The sequence below is a fragment of the Onychostoma macrolepis genome, chromosome 10 (genome assembly GCF_012432095.1).
Source record: "Onychostoma macrolepis isolate SWU-2019 chromosome 10, ASM1243209v1, whole genome shotgun sequence".
In the NCBI taxonomy this organism is placed as follows: Eukaryota; Metazoa; Chordata; class Actinopteri; order Cypriniformes; family Cyprinidae; genus Onychostoma; species Onychostoma macrolepis.
In genome coordinates, this window is record NC_081164.1 from 23,709,603 (window position 1) to 23,731,912 (window position 22,310).

At 35.9% G+C, this 22,310-nt stretch overlaps 3 protein-coding genes across 7 annotated transcripts in view; 2 read left to right on the forward strand and 1 right to left on the reverse strand.

The window, feature by feature from the left end:
• Window positions 1-2,676, forward strand: part of kmt5aa (lysine methyltransferase 5Aa) — a 5,561-nt gene extending 2,885 nt beyond the window's left edge. The window contains exons 4-7 of the mRNA XM_058788737.1: window positions 586-673; window positions 746-805; window positions 888-1,078; window positions 1,843-2,676. Of these exons, the coding sequence (XP_058644720.1) occupies window positions 586-673; window positions 746-805; window positions 888-1,078; window positions 1,843-2,053 (550 nt within the window). The 3' untranslated portion in view covers window positions 2,054-2,676. The remainder of the gene's footprint in view (window positions 1-585; window positions 674-745; window positions 806-887; window positions 1,079-1,842) is intronic.
• Window positions 2,677-4,581: 1,905 nt separating this feature from the next.
• Window positions 4,582-6,674, forward strand: snrnp35 (small nuclear ribonucleoprotein 35 (U11/U12)). 2 transcript variants are annotated; one of them, XM_058789626.1, is made up of 2 exons: window positions 4,582-4,738; window positions 5,827-6,674. In XM_058789626.1, the coding sequence occupies exon 2, from the start codon at window positions 5,827-5,829 to the stop codon at window positions 6,577-6,579; it is 753 nt and encodes a 250-aa protein (XP_058645609.1). In that variant the 5' UTR covers window positions 4,582-4,738; the 3' UTR covers window positions 6,580-6,674. The 2 variants fall into 2 exon arrangements, with proteins under 2 accessions (XP_058645609.1, XP_058645610.1); XM_058789627.1 differs by having other exon boundaries at window positions 4,670-4,822.
• A 1,127-nt stretch (window positions 6,675-7,801) lies between these two features.
• rilpl1 (Rab interacting lysosomal protein-like 1) lies at window positions 7,802-21,895 on the reverse strand. 4 transcript variants are annotated; one of them, XM_058789622.1, is made up of 9 exons: window positions 21,358-21,895; window positions 19,364-19,514; window positions 16,684-16,802; window positions 16,201-16,446; window positions 14,683-14,853; window positions 14,008-14,162; window positions 13,242-13,346; window positions 12,124-12,211; window positions 9,538-9,677 (listed from the first exon to the last, which is right to left on the reverse strand). In XM_058789622.1, exons 1-9 carry the CDS (start codon window positions 21,643-21,645, stop codon window positions 9,672-9,674), a joined length of 1,329 nt encoding a protein of 442 aa, XP_058645605.1. In that variant the 5' UTR covers window positions 21,646-21,895; the 3' UTR covers window positions 9,538-9,671. The 4 variants fall into 4 exon arrangements, with proteins under 4 accessions (XP_058645604.1, XP_058645606.1, XP_058645605.1 ...); XM_058789621.1 differs by lacking the exon at window positions 12,124-12,211 and having other exon boundaries at window positions 7,802-9,677; window positions 21,358-21,893; XM_058789625.1 differs by lacking the exon at window positions 14,683-14,853 and having other exon boundaries at window positions 21,358-21,891.
• Between the last annotated feature and the right edge of the window lie 415 nt (window positions 21,896-22,310).

Sequence of the window (22,310 nt, forward strand, 5' to 3'; positions counted from 1 at the left end):
AAGGTATTAATTTTTTTTTCAGTTTTGTTCAGCTACTAGATAAGCAACTTTCTCGTCTAGCTTTTTGTATTGATGATTTCCTTTATAGAATTTTAATTATTGTAAGATTGCTTTATCGATTTTATTTTACAAAACTATCTATCTATCTATCTATCATTAACTAAAACAATTAACTGAAAAAAAAAAAAAAAGTAATATTAAAAACGTATTTAAGCCATTTCTCGTTTTTGTTTACCGGTAGTTTAGTTTAAGTACTAAAAAATGAAAAATAAATAAAAGTAAACTATATATCCATGTATAAAAAAATTACAAAAACTAATAAAACTTTGAAAAATGCACAACAAAATTCTTAAGATTTTTAACAAATTAGAATGCAAATAAAGTGTAAAATCTAATTCAAAATAAAATTATTTTAGTATCATTAATAATGGCATATCAATGATACTAAAATATTATATAACGGTTCTATTTTTACGCACACAATTGTCTCTATTTTGTGAATGATTTATCATTGCTTATTATTATTATTATTAATATCTACAGAGTATAAAATTACTGTTATGAACATTTCTTTTTGTCTTACAGTGCTGATACCAAGAGCCCTCAAAACCGAAAGGTTACAGATTATTACCCCATCAGAAGAAGCTCCAGAAAAAGCAAAAGTGAACTGAAGGTAGTGCTCAGATTTTGTTTTTCATAGGCCAAAGTTATAATATTAATGCATATGCCTGTTTTCTGTCACCAGTGTGAAGAGAAGAGGCACATAGACATGCTGATCACAAACGGGATTGAGAATGGAATGATGGTAATTTTGGACATGATGAATTCAGTTTTATGTTAAACTCTGCTGGATGGATGCAGACGTAACTTCATGTTGTTCTTGACAGGTCAGATACATTGAAGGAAAGGGCAGGGGAGTTTTCGCCTCGCAGAAGTTCCAGAAAGGCCAGTATGTAGTGGAGTATCATGGAGATCTGCTGCAGATAACTGACGCCAAAAAAAGGGAGGCTTTATACGCACAAGATCCAACCACTGGCTGCTACATGTATTACTTCCAGTATCTCAGCAAAACATATTGGTAGGTACTACACCCACTGTGAAGTTTACTGTAAAAAGAAAAAACAGCAGCTGTAACCATCATATGAAATACAGTAGCAACATTTTAACAAATCCTATAGAAGGTGAAGGTGTCATGGTAACACGCATGCCACATAAGATTTTATTTCACATATATAGTAAGGAAAGTTATTTTTTTTACTGTAGCATTTTAGTCTGTAATTTTAGCATTGTCAGCATTTTAAGCTGTTCTAAAGTCAAAATTAAAACTGTTTGCAATACCTTTTTACTTCTCACCTTCAGGCCATCCATGAGTTTTTCTTCATGAGAACAGATTTGGAGAAATTTAGCATTATATAATTTGAATCGCACTTTGGATCCTCTGCAGTGAATGGGTGCCGTCAGAATGAGAGTCCAAACAGCTGATAAAAACATCACAATCCACACCACTCCAGTCCATCAGTTAATGCCTTGTGAAGTGAAAAGCTGTGTGTTTGTAAGAAACAAATCCATCATTAAGACATTTTAACTTCAAACTGTTGTTTGGACTCTCATTCTGACGGCACCCATTCACTGCAGAAGATCCATTGGTGTGCAAGAGATGCAATGCTAAATTTCTCCAAATCTGTTCTGATGAAGAAACAAACTCATCTATATCTAGGATGGCGTGAGGTGCATAAATTGTCAGCAATTTTTCATTTTTTGGCTGAACTATTACTTTAATGAGCAGTGAAACCGCAGCATTTTAAACGCTGTCTGAAATCTTGCACATTTCTTCCCCGACAGTGTGGACGCTACGAAGGAGTCGGATCGATTGGGAAGGCTCATCAACCACAGTAAAAATGGCAATTGTCAAACCAAACTCCACGATATTAATGGAATACCTCACCTTATCCTCGTGGCCTCCAGAGACATCCAGGAAGGAGAAGAACTTCTTTACGACTATGGCGACCGCAGTAAAGCTTCGATAGAAGCTCACCCATGGCTAAAGCATTAATGTATTGAGAGGAGGGAAAAACACCTTGTTTCTTAAATAGACAGTTTTTAATGTAATTATTGCCTTAGTAAACAGAATGTTTTGGGATAGTAAGTGTATGGGTATGTCACACAGTGACTTACATGTCAAACACGTTAGATTACGGTACATATTCGACGTGTCCTACTTTTAAGATATTTATCCTGCTCTATGACATGCTAGTTTCGGCACATTTCTTTTTGTATGTTTTATATATTGGTAGATCAGTGCTTCCAAAGCATGCAGTTATAGTCCAACTTTCTGCATTTTTATAAGAGTTTTCTTAATCTAATCTAATGTAAGGTAGTTAGAGGCTTAGCAATAATTATTTATAATGCCCAAACATTTATGTTTGACGCAGAAAGCCGGTGATGCTAAAAGGAGCGGCATTTTAAAAGGTTCAGAAAACTGGAATGTGAAACCAAACTTTGATATAATTTGAAATGTTACCGTTGTACAATGCTGAGTGTGTCGTGATTAACCTGAACAAAGCTGTACCTGTTACACAAAAACTGAGTGTTGATGACCAAAAGCTCTGACGGAGAGTGTTCCAATCAATCTGTATGAGATGGTAGATGCATTGTTAAAATAAATGATTTTATGCAGTGCTTTGCCTCTGTTTTGTATATACGGTGGTGTCCAGAAGTCTGGACAAAATCCTATATATTCTTTATATCAATCTGACTTCATTTAAACCTGATGATCATGTTCTCAGCATGATTTCAAGATCACAAATTTGCTTATTTAATTAGTGGCCTACAAATAGAGCAGAATGTTTCAGAATAAATCTCCATTTTATGTCAAGTTCTAAAATTTTATTAAGCCCAGATTTTCAATGTGTTTTTAGACATTTAAATAGAAAGATTATTATAAAACGTATAGTTCCGGTCCTTTATTCTGATTGGTTGAGCCGCATTCGAAGCTGTTGTAAATTACTCTACAAACATACACCTTCATTTATGTCTGTGTTGCTCGGCAACCACTTTGTTGCAACCATATATATATATATACATACATACATATACACACACACACACGTGTGTGTATGTGAATATTATATACAGGTGCATCTCAATAAATTAGAACGTCGTGGAAAAGTTCATTTATTTCAGTAATTCAACTCAAATTGTGAAACTCGTGTATTAAATGAATTCAATGCACACAGACTGAAATAGTTTAAGTCTTTGGTTCTTTTAATTGTGATGATTTTGGCTCACATTTAACAAAAACCCACCAATTCACTATCTCAACAAATTAGAATACTTCATTAGACCAATAAAAAAAAAAAACATTTTTAGTGAATTGTTGGCCTTCTGGAAAGTATGTTCATTTACTGTATATGTACTCAATACTTGGTAGGGGCTCCTTTTGCTTTAATTACTGCCTCACTTCGGCGTGGCATCGAGGTGATCAGTTTGTGGCGCTGCTGAGGTGGTATGGAAGCCCAGGTTTCTTTGACAGTGGCCTTCAGCTCATCTGCATTTTTTGGTCTCTTGTTTCTCATTTTCCTCTTGACAATACCTCATAGATTCTCTATAGGGTTCAGGTCTGGTGAGTTTGCTGGCCAGTCAAGCACATCAACACCATGGTCATTTAACCAACTTTTGGTGCTTTTGGCAGTGTGGGCAACAGTCCAGTTCTTATTCTGCTTAGCCCAGGTAAGACGCCTCTGATGTTGTCTGTGGTTCAGGAGTGGCTTAACAAGAGGAATACGACAACTGTAGCCAAATTCCTCGACACGTCTGTGTGTGGTGGCTCTTGATGCCTTGACCCCAGCCTCAGTCCATTCCTTGTGAAGTTCACCCAAATTCTTGAATCGATTTTGCTTGACAATCCTCATAAGGCTGCGGTTCTCTCGGTTGGTTGTGCATCTTTTTCTTCCACACTTTTTCCTTCCACTCAACTTTCTGTTAACATGCTTGGATACAGCACTCTGTGAACATCCAGCTTCTTTGGCAATGAATGTTTGTGGCTTACCCTCCTTGTGAAGGGTGTCAATGACTGTCTTCTGGACAACTGTCAGATCAGCAGTCTTCCCCATGATTGTGTAGCCTAGTGAACCAAACTGAGAGACCATTTTGAAGGCTGCATTTGCAGGTGTTTTGAGTTGATTAGCAGATTGGCATGTCACCATATTCTAATTTGTTGAGATAGTGAATTGATGGGTTTTTGTTAAATGTGAGCCGAAATCATCACAATTAAAAGAACCAAAGACTTAAACTACTTCAGTCTGTGTGCATTGAATTTATTTAATACACGAGTTTCACAATTTGAGTTGAATTACTGAAATAAATGAACTTTTCCACGACATTTTAATTTATTGAGATGCACCTGTATATATATAGTTGCAACCACAACCATTTCTAAGGAACTACATTGTTTGGCGGAAGAATAATGTTTGTATTACTATCATTACACTTTATTTTCTCTGTTTTATTTTGTGAAACTCCGGTCGCGTCGTGCATAACAACGCCTCCAGCTGTTACAAATTCACTGTAAACCACGGCCTATTGGGGCTTATTGCTTTATTTAAACACACACACACACGCGCGCGCGCACGCGCAGGATTGCGCGGTAAACCGGAAGACGTCAGAGACGCGAGCACGGCCCGTCGAGCTGCACAGCCGGAGTTTCCACACGGACAGTTTTAGAAGACGCGCACACAAGGTTTGTTTGGTGACGAATATAAAAGCAGCATCCTAAAACCCAGTGAATCGCCAGCATTTATAAAGTATAGAGGTCGCTAACAAGGTAAACACACGGTCAGATGTTCCTGTTTCCTCTGAAGCACGTGATGCTCTTTGGATTATTTTCAAGTCACGATGTATAGAATATGATCATCATGCTTTGTTGGTGTCAGCTCCAGTGCTGTTAACATTAAAGTCAAATAAGCAACCGAATACTAAGACATTTTTTTTTATTTCAACATATAATCATTGCTGTTAATACTTCATCGTCTATTAATGTCATTAACTGATTTTTACCGTACATTTCTGCCACATGTACATCAGCTTGACATAATCACCACTGATAAACTACTACTAAATATATTGTAGAAACTAAATTTTCTGTAAAGCAGCTTTGCACCGATTTGTATTGTGAAAAGCGCTATATAAATAAACCTGAATTAATTTTCAAATTCAAAGACGAACGATTTCCCTAGTTCTGTCTTTGAACCCTAAGTTATGATTTAAGTAAGAATTCACACAGGAATCAAAACTGTCATTATTTACTCACCCTCGTGTCGCACCATGCTGGTATTTCTTTCCATAAGTATGACATACAGTGCATACCGCTCGTGCGCTACATTACACAGTTGCAAGGATGAATAAATAATAAAAGAAGAATCTTTTTTTTTTTTTTTTTTTTTTAAGTTAACATAAAAAAAAGGATTTTGCATGAATTATTGCATAAATTATTCTAAGTGTAATCCAAGTGTAATAAAATATATTTAACAAAATGTAAAATAATACACCAAGTCTTTTTTGAGTTAACATAAAAAAAAGGATTTTGCATGAGTTACTGCATAAATTATACAATGTAATCTACAAACCTTTAAATAGAAGGATTATTATAATTTTGGAGTTAACTATTTCTTTATGAACTGAATTGCATGAATTTATTGCATGAATTATTTAAAATCGTAATCTAGAAGGTTATTATAATTGTTAATTAAAATTTTTTAGTTACTGGATTTTGCATAAATTATTCTAAGATGTAATCTATAAATTGTAACCATAACTCTCCACCCTCAGATGATGAGTGAGTGGAGTCCTGTGGCCAAGGTTTACGACCCTCTCAAAGCGGGCAGCATCGATGGCACAGATCTGGAGCCCCACGACAAAGCTGTGTGGAGGGCCATGATGGCCCGTTACCAGCCTAACAAGGGTGTGACCGGTGACCCTCACCTGACGCTGTTCGTGGCGCGCCTGAATCCACAGACGTCTGAGGACAAGCTCCAGGAAGTCTTCTCCAAGTTTGGAGACATCCGCAGGGTACGTCTGGTCCGGGACATCGTGACTGGTTTCTCCAAGCGTTACGCCTTCGTCGAGTACAAGGAGGAGCGTTCGGTGAAGAGAGCTTGGAGAGATGCCAACAAGCTGGTGGTGGACCAATATGAGCTCTTCGTGGACTTTGAACAAGAGCGGACACTCCAAGGCTGGATTCCAAGGCGACTCGGAGGAGGCCAGGGAGGCAAAAAGGAATCGGGTCAGCTGAGGTTTGGAGGCAGGGATAGACCTTTCCGGAAGCCCATCAATCTGACATCCATGATGCCCCAGAACAGATCAGCGGATAGATGGGATGCATCAAGTGGGAGGGAGGAAAGACAAAGAGACCAAGAACAAGATAGGGAACACGGACGATGGCGGGAGAGGAAAAGCGACCGGGATCGAGGGAACGACAGAGGTTACTACAAAGAGAAAAGAGACTCGAAACACCACCGGGACCGAAGCCGAGAGAGAGACTCCAACAGAAAGGAAGATAGAAGACACAGAGATCGAGAATGAAGCTTTGCATGCAAGACTTTTTCTTATTCTAGATTTTATTTTATTTTTTTCCCCCACTGATGTGAATTTAGTTTGAAATAAACATTTAAGCTTGACGTTGGCAAGATAATTTTTTTCAGTAAGGATGCATTAAATTGATCAAAAGTGACTGTACAGACATTTATGTTTCTATTCTCTTTCAAATTAATAATGTTGTTCTCTTAAACTTTCTTTTCACCAAAGACACCTAAAAAATGGTTTCCGCAAAAATATGAAGTGGCACAAATGTTTTCAACATTGATAATAATCAGAAATGTTTCTTGAGCAGCAAATCCATCATATGTGGCCCTGGAGCACAAAACCAGTCGCTGGGGTATATTTGTAGCAATAGCCAAAAATACATTGTATGGGTCAAAATGATAGATTTTTCTTTTATGCCAAAAATCATTAGTATATTAAGTAAATTATACATATTCCATGAAGATATTTTGTAAATTTACTACTGTAAATATATCAACTTCATTTTTGATTAGTAATATGCATTGCTAAGAACTTCATTTGGACAACTTTAAAGGCGATTTTCTCAATATTTAGATTTTTTTGCACCCTCAGATTCCAGATTTTCAAATAGTTGTATCTCAGCCAAATATTGTCCGATCCTAACAAACCATACATCAATGGAAAGATTATTTATTTATTCAGCTTATTTAAAATTGACACTTAAGACTGGTTTTGTGGTCCAGGGTCACATATTAGAATGATTTCTGAAGCATCATGTGACACTGAAGACTGGAGTAATGATGCTGAAAATTCAGCTTTACGTCACAGGAATAAATTACATTTTAAAATGTTATTTTAAACAGTAATATTTCACAATATAACACTTTTCACTGTATTTTTGATCAAATAAATGCCGACCTTGGAGAGCAGAAGCAACTTCTTTTGAACCTAACCTAATTTTTTTCCCCATCGAGGAGAATTTAGTTTTGAAATAAGTTTATTCAAAAATGCTGTCATTATTTACTCATACAAAATGGAATGACATTAAGAATAAACAATGACAAAATGTTCCCTTTAAATAAAAATTTCAGTTATTTTTCTCTAATTTCGCTGTACTTTTAGTATAGTGACAATAACAAAGAATCTTTAATCTAGAATTAGACTTGTTCTAAAGAACAATTAATTTGTCCTACGAATAACGACTCAAGATGTTTAAAATGAAGAGCAGCGGTTTCGTACAATACATGGTATAAAATAGTTTAATACACAATGAGATGAGTTATGCATAATCCTTCATGATGATACATTTGATCCAGTTCTTGTTGCTGGATAACATTCTCAGTTGAGTGGAGTACTAGCTGTTCAACAATTGATTTAAGGCCCACAGGCATGTATTTTTCTAGCTCACAAAGCTGCCTTTATCAACACACTTTAACATAGTCACGCATTTCCATGCTTTCTCTCAAACCTTCTATTATTGCCAGTGAAAGCACCATTCAAGCAATGCAAACCGCTGGTGAATGACATTTGTCTATGTGATAGATACTTCAGATGCCAATAGTAAACTATGGATAATTAATATTGTTCTGCCTTAATGTGCTGCAGAAACACTTAATGATGCATGTAAAGCTTTGTTTCATGATTCCAGGGTTTAAAGACTTCAATTCAGAACCTGTGACATGCTGTCAATTACCACTGAAAATGCGTCTGATTTGCCACTCAGTTTGTAAAAAAAAAAATAATTCATGTGATGAAGTATATAGGGCATTTCAATAGGAGAAATGTTAATATACACACAGTTTTGATACACAAATACAAAGTTTGGGGTCAGCAAGATTTTTTTTAAAAAGGAAATTAATGCTTTTATCCAGCAATGCATTCAATTAATCAGAAATAAGTCATTTATAATGTTTCTATTTCAAATAGATGCTGTTCTTTAGAAGTTTCTATTCATCAAAAATGCTGGAAAATGTTTTTATCACTTTTTGCACAAACACATGAAGCAACTGTTTTGAAGCAAAATGTTGTCAACATTGATAAGAGATGTTTCTTGAGCAGCAAATCAGCATATTAGAATATTTTCTTAAGGATCGTGTGACACTGAAGACTGACGCTGAGAATTCAGCTTTGACCACAGGAGTAAATTATATTCATTTTAAATTGTACTAATATTTCACAATATGACTGTTTTTACATTACATTGAATGGTAAAGTATCCTCGTCCTACAAAACACTGCAAAAAATAACATTTCTGAACATGAAAGTTAATAAAAGGGCACATTTCTCTGATCTTAATGTTTTGCCCCATACACCTCCATATCAAGTACGATACTGTAAATACAATGTCTGTTTGTTGTTACAAACTGAGGGACAAGTTGAAATTATTTTCTGTGATAACAGCATGTCATAAAGGATGTCAATAGAATGAATACTTGATATTTCTTTAAATTCTGTGTGCCAAAAGAATCAGGCTACTGTGCAAAAAAAGTTTTAAACATAATTCAACATATAATGCCACCATCCTTTTCAGACAATCTCTGGCCTGGGCGTAGCAACTAAAAATTAAAACCTCACATTTTTCTTCAGCCATGTGCATATTTTCACTCATAATTCAATTTGAATTAAAAATAGATATGAATCTTATCTACTGAAGGCATCTTCTCTTTAAACGTCATCAGAATACTGTCTGAAATCTATTCGTCCGCGTCATCTACTTATAGTAACTTGTCGTTTGCAATAGCAATAAAATGTCTAACTATCTTAACAAAATAGGCACATAAAACTCCCTCGCAGTATCTTTGGGCGAAGGTGAGGGCCACAATCTATCAGTAACTCTAAACGGCCCCGTCCCCCATGTTCCCTTTGTGAGCTCTTGTCTCATCTGCTTGCAGACGTTGTGCTGTGAAAGTGACCATGAAAGGGAGCGTAAACGTGGCATACGGTCACATGGTGCAGGTTAGCGGTTAGTGGAGCGTTGTGTTCGTTACATGTGCTGTAATGCCTCCTGGGCCTGTTCCGTGTACACATCATCTTTCCCCGCCCACGAGCCGAAGCCGTCACCCATCTGTGGCATCCTCCTCTGAGAGCCTCGGTTTTTGTCGCGGGAAAAGAAGTTAAACCTGCGAACGTAAGACAGGGCGTCAGCACAATTGGTTTGCATTGTCATGCATGAATGTGCCCGTAAATTAGGTTTATTAAACTACATTGTTTCATAAACATTTTGGAATTGATGGGTTGTGTTTACTATGTTACGTTTTAGCACTCGGGAACATCAAGTGTAATTTTCTACTGATAATAATGCATAGTTTATGGCAATGCTACATTGCACAAAGAAATATTTCACACCAAAATCAAAAGACAAAAATATAAAAAACAAACTTATAATTAAATTAAAATAAAATCTATATATAAATGCATACTAATATATATATATATATATATATACAGTCATGGCCAAAAATATCGGCACCCTTGGTAAATATGATCAAAGAAGGCTGTGAAAATTAATCTGCATTGTTAATCCTTTTGATCTTTTATTTAAAAAAATTCACAAAAATGTAACCTTTCATTGGATAATAATAATTTAAAATGGGATGAAATATCATTATAAAATAAATGTTTTTCTCAAATACACATTGGACACAATTATTGGCACCCCTCGAAATTCTTATAAGTAAAATATCTCTGAAGTATATTCCCATTCATATTCACAATTTTGAGCACTCCAGGGTGATTATGAACATGAAATTATCCAGCCATGGCTTCCTGCTTCACAGAAATATAAATAAGAGGGAAAACAAAGCCCAAATTCCCTTAATCATCCATCCCAATGAAAAAAAACAAAGAATACATTTCTGATGTGCAGCAAAAGATAACTGAGCTTCAAAAATTAGTGAAGTGGCTTTAAGAAAAGAGCTAGAGCAGTGAAAATTCCCATTTCCAGCATCAGGGCAATAATTAATAATTTCCAATCAACATAAAATGTTACGAAACTGCCTGGAAGAGGACGTGTGTCTATATCATCCTAATGCACGGTGAGGAGGAGAGTTTGAGCGGCTGAAGACTCTCCAAGGACCACAGCTGGAGAATTGCAGAAAATAGTTGAGTCTCGGGGTCAGAAAACCTTTAAAAAAAAAAGTGTCAAACAGCACCTACATCACCACATGTTGTTTGGGAGGGTTTCAAGAAAAATTCTCCTCGCTCATCCAAAAACAAACTCCAGCATATTCAGTTATCAGACACGACTGGAACTTCAAATGGGACTGGCTTCTATGGTCAGATGAAACTAAAAAATGAGCTTTTTAGCAGCAAACACTCAAGATGGGTTTGGTGAACACAGGGATAAAAAGTACCCCATGTGTACAATGAAATATACTGCTGTATTTTTGATGTTGTGGGCCTATATTTCTGCTGGAGGTCCTGGACATCTTGTTTAGACGCATGGCATCATGGATTCTATCAAATACCAACAGATAAAAATCAATAAGTGACTGACTCTGTTAGAAATCTTATAATGGGCCATGTTTGGATCTTCCAACCGTACAATAATCCAAACACAAACCTCAAAAACAACACAAAAATGGGTCACTGAGCACAAAACCAAGCTTCTGCTGGCCATTCCAGTCCTCTGACCTGAACCCTGTAGAAAATGAGTGAACTGAAGAGAAGAAGCAGCAACATGGAGCTGTGAATCTAAAGGGTCTGGAGTGATTCTGGATGAAGGAATGGTCTCTGATCTCTTGTCAGGTGTCTCTAACCTCATCAGGCATTATAGGAGAACATTTAGAGCTGTTAAACTGACAAATGGAGGTTTCAAAAAGTATTGAATAAAAGGGTGCCGTTAATTGTGGCCAGTGTGTATTTGAGAAAAACATTTATTTCATAATGATATTTCCCCCATTTTAAATTCTTATTATCCAATGAAAGGTTAGATTTTTGTGATTTTTTTAAATAAAAGATCAAAAGGAGTAACAATGCAGATTAATTTTCACAGCCTTCTTTGATCATATTTACCAAGGGTGCTGATATTTTTGGCCATGACTGTGTGTGTGTGTGTGTGTGTGTGTGTATGTGTATATATATACTACACATTTCAAACTACTGTACCATAACCTCATCCCTACAGTCTCACTATGGTCTGTCCAGATCTAAAGTTACAAAAAGCATCTCACAAATGTTTGCTGTGTATCTGTGCTGTTGCTTGACACATTTCAGCTCATACAAGCAGTGATAATCAAGCATTAATCTCCCTACGCCTCTATCAAGCGCTCTTTAGTCGCTAGTATACAGAAACAATGTTATATAGTTGTTACTGCGCAGCACGAGTGTTAGAGGAGTGAGCAGGACTTTGATTCTGACTGGCTGATTCTAACGATCCTCCTGCTGATTGGTCACACAGATAGCCCCACAATCAGCCAATCAGAATGTGCTCTTTACAGTCAGTGGCTCTAATGAGGGAGGGAGGGAGGGGGTGAGATGAGGGGGCCATGCAGCTCCATCACATGCAAGGAGGATAAAGTGTTAAAACAGCAAAGAACACAAAGGTGAACCACCAAAAGGTCGTACAAGGGAAATAAGTCGTCTGATTGGCTGTAAAGTGGGGTCATCTGGAATCAACCCAGCCGCCACCATCGGCATAATGGCTGTGAAGATCCTGTTACAAAGAGGCACAGATATGGAGAGTTGAGCAAAGAGAAGATACACCCAGAACCACCTGTAGTATCATTCTGCTTCATCTGGTCACATCCTACTACTTAGTCTTTAGCATTTCAGATGCATATGGCAACATTATGCATTAATGATGGTCATGCCTTAAGAATTTAGTAAAACAACGGTACATGGATGCCAACATGTGTCATTACATGTCATAAAACTCAAAGCTGCAGTTTAGTCAATGTGTAACTGTTTTGTAATGGTCTTGTGTTTCTTTAGCTCAAAATTCCCAGGGAAATTAATGCGCTGATGAAATGCATACTTGGACTGCAATGCAAGTCGCTTTGAATAAATGCATTCATTTGTAAACATTCTGGATTCATAAATAAAAGAAAACATTTTTGGGCAACATATTTGCGCTCCTGACCCAAAGGCTGTTATAAAACTCTAAGGGGTCAAATTATGCTGATTTTTAAGAATAAGGGCCAGATTTACTAACAGCTTGTGCCAACGTAAACCCTCTTTTGGCGTTAAAAAATGCTGTTAGCATTTACTAAAAATGCGCACAGAAAAGTAAGAGTTGAAAAGGTGTGAACACAGTCATTTTTGCGGCTGACCTTATTGCATATGCATTTGTAGGAGTATTCCTTTCAGGTGCAAAATTTATGGGAGGAGAGTATTTAAATGAATCATGCAACATGATTTACTAAAGTTTGCGCCTTTATTTACCGCCTAGAAAAGCATTTCTTAATGGTTTTGCGCATGTATTGTTAGTAGATTACACACATCTTACTACCATTGGCTCTGTTTGTTGGTAACTTGCGTTGGTTGTTGTGGAAATGATCTGACTGCATTTGTGTTCTTTATTTTGTGCATTGTCAGTAAATCACCCACAGAACTTTCCACTCCCATCGGCGCTTTTATGGGATTGTACCCTCATGCTAATTTGCACTGTTAGTAAATCTGGCCTTAAATGTTTGTAATATAAGTGTGTGTGTGTGTACATGTTTGGCTTTTGTAGCAGTACGCACAGTCGTTTTATCCCCGACTCGGGCTGAAAGTTGGAGCGCGAGCTTGGCCGGAGGGTAGGAGATGGGTCTGGGAGCGGCAGGCCTGTTTCCTCTTCCTGTTCGTCACTGCAAACGTAATCAGAAAATAAGTCAACAGTTTATATTTCAGATTTTTCTCACAATTGCAATTTCATATCACAATTTGGACTTTTTTCTCCAAATTCTGAGTTTACATAATTCTGTTTTTTGTTTCTGGCACAAAATAAAAAGTAAAAAAAGGTAATTGCGACTTTTTATCTCACAGTTTCTTTTCTCACAATTGCAAGTGTACAACTCACAATTTGGGCATTTTTTTGCATTTTTCGGAATTCTGAATTTAAATTTTTTTTGTTTCTGCCACGGAATTAAAAGTAAAAAAGGTAACTGTGACTTTTTATCTCAATTCTGAATTTTCACAAATGTATCTCTCACAATTCTTTTTCCTGGCAATTGTGAATTTGTATCTCACAATTCTCATTTTTTTTCTCAGAACTGCGAAAAAAAAAAAAAAAAAGTTAAAAAAAAATTGCATTTACCATTTTTTATGCTGTGCGAAAACAAGCTTTCATACATACAGTATTATTTAAAAGTAATAATGCCTTTCAATATAAAAATATTTCATAAATGTATGAATTTCACATACTTTTCACATAAGGTATTCCATGTATATATGAAATGCATGTATGCAAAACCCTTTTTAAAAGAGACATGACTGACTGGCTTAAAGTTAAGTATTAAAATGGTTGACCTTTTGTAATATGCGATTTCCTCTTGTAGCATGAAGACTTTAGCTTTCAGCTCATTGCGCTCATGCAGGACGTCACGCAGCTCTTGCAGGGTAAATCGCGGGCGGTTCGGGTCTTTTGGATCTATAGAGGACATGTCGTCATCACACAGCGCCTCCTGGCAGATGACAGGAACACAGTCATTTACTCTAGCGTTTATACAGAGCAACTGACTGCTGAGGAGGTTTAAACTAGAGTCGCGCAAACAGTTTCATTATCAGAGCATCCACAAAACAACACAAATATCACCTGATTTCACTGCTGTTAATGTACAACACTACATGATTGGTGCTTTATTTTACAATAGACCGCAACCTCTGTTATGATCCATCATATGATCATCGGGTTAACATTTGATTCAGTCACATGGTTTGCATTCAGTACAAACACTTGCACACATGCAGGCTGCTTAAACAATCAGCCTTTCACCAGTCGACACTCCTCACAATGAGTGTGTACCTGTGTAAAGGACTAAAGTCATTAGTGCACTGCTCTTACAGTCTGCTGTATGTTGGTACAGAACCAGTCGCACACTCTGCGGGGTTGTTGTTGCCCTAGCGTGACTCGTGCAAACAGACGCAGATATGGGTCAAGTGTTAGTTTACACTCCATGCTATCCTTAGAAGCTGCAGGGTTACCCATAAAAACGCAGCCTCTTCATCGTCCTTCTCCTCCTCACCGTCAACTGTCAGGGCTCCTGGGGCCCCGATGTGGGGGATGAAATGGAGGGGACCTTCCTCTATCTCCAGGCCCCCAGCGAGGAGCTCAGAAGCTAAATCCTGACCCCAGGAAGGGGCCGCTTTAGACGACTGTGGTCACAGACATATGGATTGCAAATTGCAACCAACATTTTATGGGGAGTGTTTGTTTGAGTGAATAGTTCAAAATAAACCACTGAACAAAATGGCACAAAATCTGAGTAATAAAAACACAATCAGCTAAATTTTCAGTTTTTGTTCTTTTCAAATTTCCTTGCCAAAAAAATAAAAAGAATATTTTTTCATGCTACATAACATTAGGGCACAAAAGAGTTTAAAACTATCACTAACCATGATTTGTTTTTTTTCCTGTTAATGTGATGCATCTTGAATTTGATTACATTTTCCTCTAAATAGATACACTACCGTTCAAAGGTTTTTTTGTTTTTGAAAGCAGTCTCAGCATGGCTGAATTTATTTTATTGAAAAATACAATGAATGCAGTAATATTGTTTATTTATTCCTGTGATGCAAAGCTGAATTTTCAGCATCATTACTTTACTCTTCAGTGTCACATGATTGCTCAGAAATCATTCTAATATGCTGATTTGCTGCTCAATAAACATTTCTTATTATTATCATTGTTGAAAACAGTTAATATTCATGTTTTTGTGAAAACTGATATTTTTAGGATACTTTGATGAATATAAAGTATTTATTTGAAATAGAAATCTTTTGTAACATTACAAATGTCTTTACAGTCCGTTTTGATCAATTTAATGCGTCCTTGCTGAATAAAAGTATTAATTTCTTTTAAAAAAAAAATCTTTTGGAAGGTAGTGTAAATAAATATAGTGCACTCAGACTGCAAAGCCACTAGGCTCCATCACCTTTTCACTCACATGTGATATTTCATATTAAGGTGGTAAGCTTTGATAATAATCAAATTAAATCATACAAAGACTAATGCAAATAATTTTGAACAAATGTACCATCCCATACGTCTTTAACAATCCATATAAATATCAAATGAAGTAAATGTGTGCACTGCACAATTCAACAATGTTAAACATACTCAATTTGTCCCAAAAGTTCACAATTAACTGGAAGCCTCAATTCATAAATATTTGCAACTTACATACAAAACCATATACACTGTCCACTTATTTTTATTCTCATCCTTGTTTCCTCTGTGAGACTGTGACTCATTGAGGTTTCATTCTGACTCATTATGGACACCATGTGAAGATCCTGTCATTTTAGATCACACTTACTTCCTTTAAATAGAAATAGAAATGACTGAATGCTGCAGTTGAACACTGAAGTGTCTCAATGCATTGGAATTAAGATGCAATGGAACACTTCAGTTCATAATCTATTTGTCAGAGATTTCAGATGAGTTTCTAAACGTGTGAAAAACCAACACGATCAACGCAGCACCCATCTACATTCATGTACCTGTGCAGGTGAAGGTGGTCCTACAGGCTCCTCTGTCTCAGCACTGAACTTGCCCTGCTCTTTAAGTCGCTCCTTAAGACGGGTCACTTCCTGTCGCAGGTTACCCAGCTCCTGCTGCCGTGCCTGACCAGACGCCTCGAGCTCCACCTTCTGCTCGATCAGCGCTTTACCCTGGGCCTCCACCACCGTGATCTTATGCCTCAGGTCATGGTTGATCTTCATCAGCCGGTTCAACTGTTGCTGGAGCTGGAAGAAACACCATTTGCGCCCCATTAAACCTCCACAATATGATGAACATTATGTGAACTTTAAGCACTTCTGATCCACTGTGATTTCATCAGATGTTTAGGCTATGATGCTATTTTTTCCAGCAAAAGTTGTTGATTTTAAATGACATCTCTTCGTCTTGCTTCCTTGAGATAATGTCTGTGCATTGACTGCCGCTAACAATAGGATTTGCTCAGCAAGAACATGGCTCTTTACCGCTTCAACGTCCTCGTTTTTGAGCGTCAGCTCGCGGTCTTTGGCGCGGATCTCGTCTCGCTGTTTATCTACAACTTCCTTCAGCTTCTTCATCACCTGCCGTTCCCTCTCGGACATGCCTGACATCACAAATAAAAACAAAAATCAGCACATGCAGCCTCATTTATAACATAGAGAACCGACATTCAAGGAAATAACTAAATATAAGGCATGTATAATTAATAACATATCAGCCATTTCTGATCAACACATTAGCACGCAGGAAGTTTCAGGGTGAGGCTTTTGTTTTGCATGGGACAGGTCACTGGAAATAAGGACAGACGTAAGAAGTCTGACAGACGCTGTAAGCAAATAACTTCCTGACTGTGCGCCCATGTTACTGCTCCTGAAATAGATGTGTGTCCGTGCGGAGAATCTGACACACAACCACTGACACACTTCACGTTTGTCATGACCTAGAAATTTAATGTCACGTGCCTTAAAGGAATATTTAGAGTTAAATACAACTTAAGCGGTGTTACCTTAATAAATATTTTTAATTCCTCCATCACACTTACATAAAGCCCTTTACAAATGTATATGTATGTGTTAATATGTATAAATATGATAATTTATAATTTAGTATTAATATAGAATTTAAAAAATATATATATAGACATGTATGTGACCCTGGACCACAAAAGCAGTCTTAAGTCGCTGGGGTATATTTGTAGCAATAGCCAAAAATACATTGTATGGGTCAAAATTATCAATTTTTATTTTATGCCAAAAATCATTACGATATTAAGTAAAGATCATGATCCATGAAGATATTTTGTAAATTTCTTACCGTAAATGTATCAAAACTTTTGATTAGTAACATGCATTGCTAAGAACTTTTCTCAATATTTTGATTTTTTTGCACCCTCAGATTCCAGATATTCATATAGTTGTATCTCAGCCAAATATTGTACTATCATAACAAACCATACATCAATGGAAAGCTTATTTATTCAGATTTCAGATTATATATAAATCTCAATTTCGAAAAATTTACACTTAAGACTGGTTTTGTGGTCCAGAGTCACATATACATATACACATATATACACACATACATATACACATATATATATATATATATAATTCTATATTACAACTACATTATAAATGATCATATTTATATTTATATTCATAATACTACAACATTTATAATTATATATAATATATAAATGTATATTGATATTACATACATGTAATCTTGTGTAAAATACGTCTGCTAATAAGTCAAATAGTTCATTTAAAAATACAAAAATTATATATATATATATTTACAAATCATTTAAAATTAATATTTTAATTTATAATATATAATTAATATTACATTTACAGAAAAAAAAAACGAATACATATACATTCATAAAATAGTTTTGTCAATATTCTGTGTCATATTTTTGAAAATCACCAGCATGCCACAGGTGCTGTCCATGTGCACTAAATAACCAAGAGTATTCTCTTAAAAGCTTATTATGTGAGTAATTTCCTGCATTCTATTTTAACAGCTCTTTCTATCTTTACATCAGCGCTGAGAGCGGAGCTGGAATGTTTGTGTAAACAGCTGCGCTGTGTTTGACACTGAATCGAACTCGTCCAGCAGGACTGAGAGGGAGACTGTTCTGACGGCTGCGGTGCGCGAGTGTGAGTGTGTCAGAGGCACTGTGGAGTCTCTGTGCTGCTCATGCAGTAATGCGCCCTGGCTCGTCTTCACTCACATGGAGAAGGGACGCTTTGTGTGGCGTTTGTGTCAGTTCCTAAACAGCTGAAAGAATGCGTGAGAATTCCTATGCACATGATCACATGTGTTTGCTTTTTGTATCCAGAACAGGCATGCTGGGAAAACGGCATGCTGCTATGTTCCAAATGGAACAAATGCAGTACATAAAAGATGATAAGTGAAACAACATTTGACATTCGTAGTATGCTACGTTGTTATCACATGACCTCAGTATGTCTCATGTGAGTGACGTCCAATTAACACTTCTGCATTTCTGCTGGTTTTATGAAAGTAAATTTAAGACTTTTTATGACCACCTAAATTCAGTTTTCCAGTAAAAACGTTCAAAGATTCTTAAATCAAGATTAATTTACTTAAAGCAAAATGACGTAAGACTTGTTTTCTGTAAAAGTGATCACAATGATCAAAGTAAGGGCTCACTTAATTCAAAGGGAACAAGTCATACTCCATTGACAAATGTTTGTTCTTATTTGAAGCGTAAACTCGCTTAATTTTGTTCAGTTTCTCAGAAAACGAGACTTCATATCTTTGTTTTGCATCTCAAGTAAATATATCTTGATGTAGGAATGTTTTAGATATTAAAATACTGAGGAAGACATTCATTTTTGGCAATGCATGCAACATTTAATGCCATGACTTTATGATTTAAGACTTTTTAAAGCCTTAATTTGTGACAGAGTGAATTAAGACATTTTAAGTCCTGCCAAAACCCCGTATAACCTCAGAAATGTTTAAACCAACTTTGTGTAAATATATTGTTTTGGCTGTCAAATAAAGTGATATTCCATCGAATTAGAAATGGACGGTCAAGAAATTGAAGCATGGTGCATTGTGGGATATTGTTTTCCAGACAGTGCAAGGCTGACACAAAGCTCACTTTTTCCAAACCATGAGCTTTAAGACTACCTTCCTGTTTCTGTATATCCTCTTCCGTCATTGGACACTCTTTGACGGACAGGTTGTTGAGCAGCGTTTTGTTTTCCTCCTGCAGCTGTGCGATCTGGGACAGTAGATCCTGGGCTTCTCCTCTCCACACATCCTCCACAAGCTCCAGCTCCTGTTCACACACACATTCAGAAGCGGCTCATAAAATATACATGAGTGTATATTTAACCGCTGACCTTCACTGGAGTTACGTAACGTCTGAAACAATCAGCAAAAAACACACAAAGCAGGAGCATAATAACATCTTCACAGAAGGACACAGACAAAAGCTGCATTCATAACTCTGCTTATATTCACATATTTGTGTTTTTACTATATTCTTACATTTGTGTGAGATTCTTATGTGCTACAATACCATGGTCATATACCATGGTAAAACCATATACTATGAAAATAAACATATAGTATAAGAATATTGCAATCATTCAGTAAACATCAAGTTACCATAGCATTAGCACAGTAGATCATATCATAGTACTACCTCAGTACATTTTACATCAGATTCATAAGATTTGGATTTGTTGCATATTTGCTCACTGTCCCAGTGGACATGATGTTACATGATAATGATGGACTGTGGTTACGATTACATCATTTCCTGTACCAGACAGGAACTTAGAAATTCCCATGCATGCACTGCTTTGTTCTGAAACACCACTGGCAAACAACTTAAGCCAAGAAAAACAACGTATATATACACATTCATACATACTAAAAGTAGTAGAAAAAAAGAAGTAGGCCTATACATTCACCAAGTATCTGTTAAACTGATTAAAAAAAAAAAAGGAAGACTTATATTGTTAGAAAATATTTCTATTTTGAATAAATTCTATTCTGAATAAAATCCTGAAAAAAAGTATCACATAAATCAGCATTTAAGAATGATTTCTGAAGGATCATGTGACGCTGAAGATTGTAGTAATGGCTGATGAAAATTCAGCTTTGCATCACAGAAATAAATTTTAAATTTTAAAGTAAATTAATACAGAAAACAGTTATTTGAAATTGTAATCTTATTTCACAATATTGCTGTTTTTACTGTATTTTTGATTATATAAATGCAACCTTGATGAGCATAAGAAACTTCTTTAAAAAACAGCCAAAAAAGTTTTTGAACATCAGTGTATATACACTTTATAATAGGGCAGTCAAGCTATAATTTTGAAAATCTAATTAATCACATATATAATTAAAACAATATTCAATAACAACTAAAATTAATATATCTTAAATATTATTTATATATATATATATATATATATATATATATATATATATATATATATATTTATATTTATATTTATATATTTATATTATTAATAACTATAATATTATAATTATAATTTAACTATATATATTAAATTAAAATTATAATATTATAGTTATTAATATATATATATATATATATATATATATATATATATATATATATATATTAATAACTATAATATTATAATTTAACTAATATAACTATATATAAACATTAATAATATATAAATAATATATATAATATTATAATTATAATTTTAATTTAACTAATATATATATATATATATATATATATATATATATATATATATATATATATATATATATAGTTAAATTAAAATTATAATATTATAGTTATTAATATATATATATATATATGCAGTTATGCACTATAATATATTTATTATTGAATACATTTAATTTTATATATAAAATAACATAGATAATTCAATTGAACACGAATACAAAACAAAATATTGATAAATTAAAATGTATACTTTTATAAAAAACAGTATTTTAAAATACTAACATAATTGTACATATACAGTATGCTGTGACGTCACAGAAAAGTGGTGCACACTAGACTAGTCACCTGTCTGTTTAATTCTAGTGTCAATAAAACAGAGTTAAATGAACGAGCTGGTTATTTAGATAAGGTAAATAGATATTGTAGTCTGTGAAAGCACCTTCTTATGTTTCCTCTCCTTCTCCAGCCGGTCCATCCGCTCCAGCCGCAGCCGGTCCAGCTCCAGGCGCAGCTCCTCGGTCTCCGGACTGATGCTGTTCCGGCTCACCAGGACCTCCAGGATCTCCAGCACACGGACCACTTTGGGCATGAGGCGGGACAGAGCCTCGCATCCGTACTGATCGATAATGCGCTCGAACTCCTGGCCCACGACCGCGGCGATATCGTAGACGTCCATCACGGTCAGATCCGCCACGTTCTTCTCCAGCGCCGAACCGAAATCCTCCATGACCGACCGTCTTTGAAGTTCGTTTCCTTCTAAACTTTCTCAGCCCCTTTCAGTAGCCAAACAGATCCCCAAAGCCCTCTAAAAACCTTCTGATGACACCCCGTCGAGGATAAAAGCCATTTCGGGATATTTTTAGGCCGAATTGGACCGAAATTAGAGTTGTCCCATTGCGGTTCGGTTTCCCTGCCCTTATTTATTCCTCAGAGCGGCGCTTTACGTACCGCGCATGCGCACAGCAGCGGCAGACGAGGGCGCTGTGAAATCACTGTCAAGCGCCACACTGACCTACAATATCGGTCATAAACACTGTTTTACATAGCTATTGGGTAGTTTAACTGTGGCTGGATTTTCATTGCCATTGTTAGATCAAAGTATGGACGGGTAGTTGACAGAAAATGTCATGCAGTGACTGACACGCTATGCTTATAATCAGTGTTGGGGAGTAACTAGTTGCATGTAACGAAATATAATGTAGATATAAAATAAATGTAGCTGTAATCTGTAAAATGCACACACACATACAGATTTAACTGATGTCTTTCCCAAATTGCATTGACTGCTTTTAAATATGAGACACCAATGTTTCAGGAGTTTAGGACACATGCTTATTCCATAACTGTTCTTAGGTTTATGCTTTATTTTTTAAGATTAACTGTTTTTTCCCC

Coding starts and splice junctions, on each gene's coding strand:
- snrnp35 (XM_058789626.1), top strand. CDS start 5,827: ATGATGAGTGAGTGGAGTCCTGTGGCCAAGGTTTACGACCCTCTCAAA.
- rilpl1 (XM_058789621.1), bottom strand. CDS start 21,645: ATGGAGGATTTCGGTTCGGCGCTGGAGAAGAACGTGGCGGATCTGACC. Junction 14,163..14,682: donor AAGAGGCTGCGTTTTTATGG/GTAACCCTGCAG, acceptor GTCATCTGCCAG/GAGGCGCTGTGTGATGACGA. Junction 13,347..14,007: donor GAAATCGCATATTACAAAAG/GTCAACCATTTT, acceptor TTACGTTTGCAG/TGACGAACAGGAAGAGGAAA.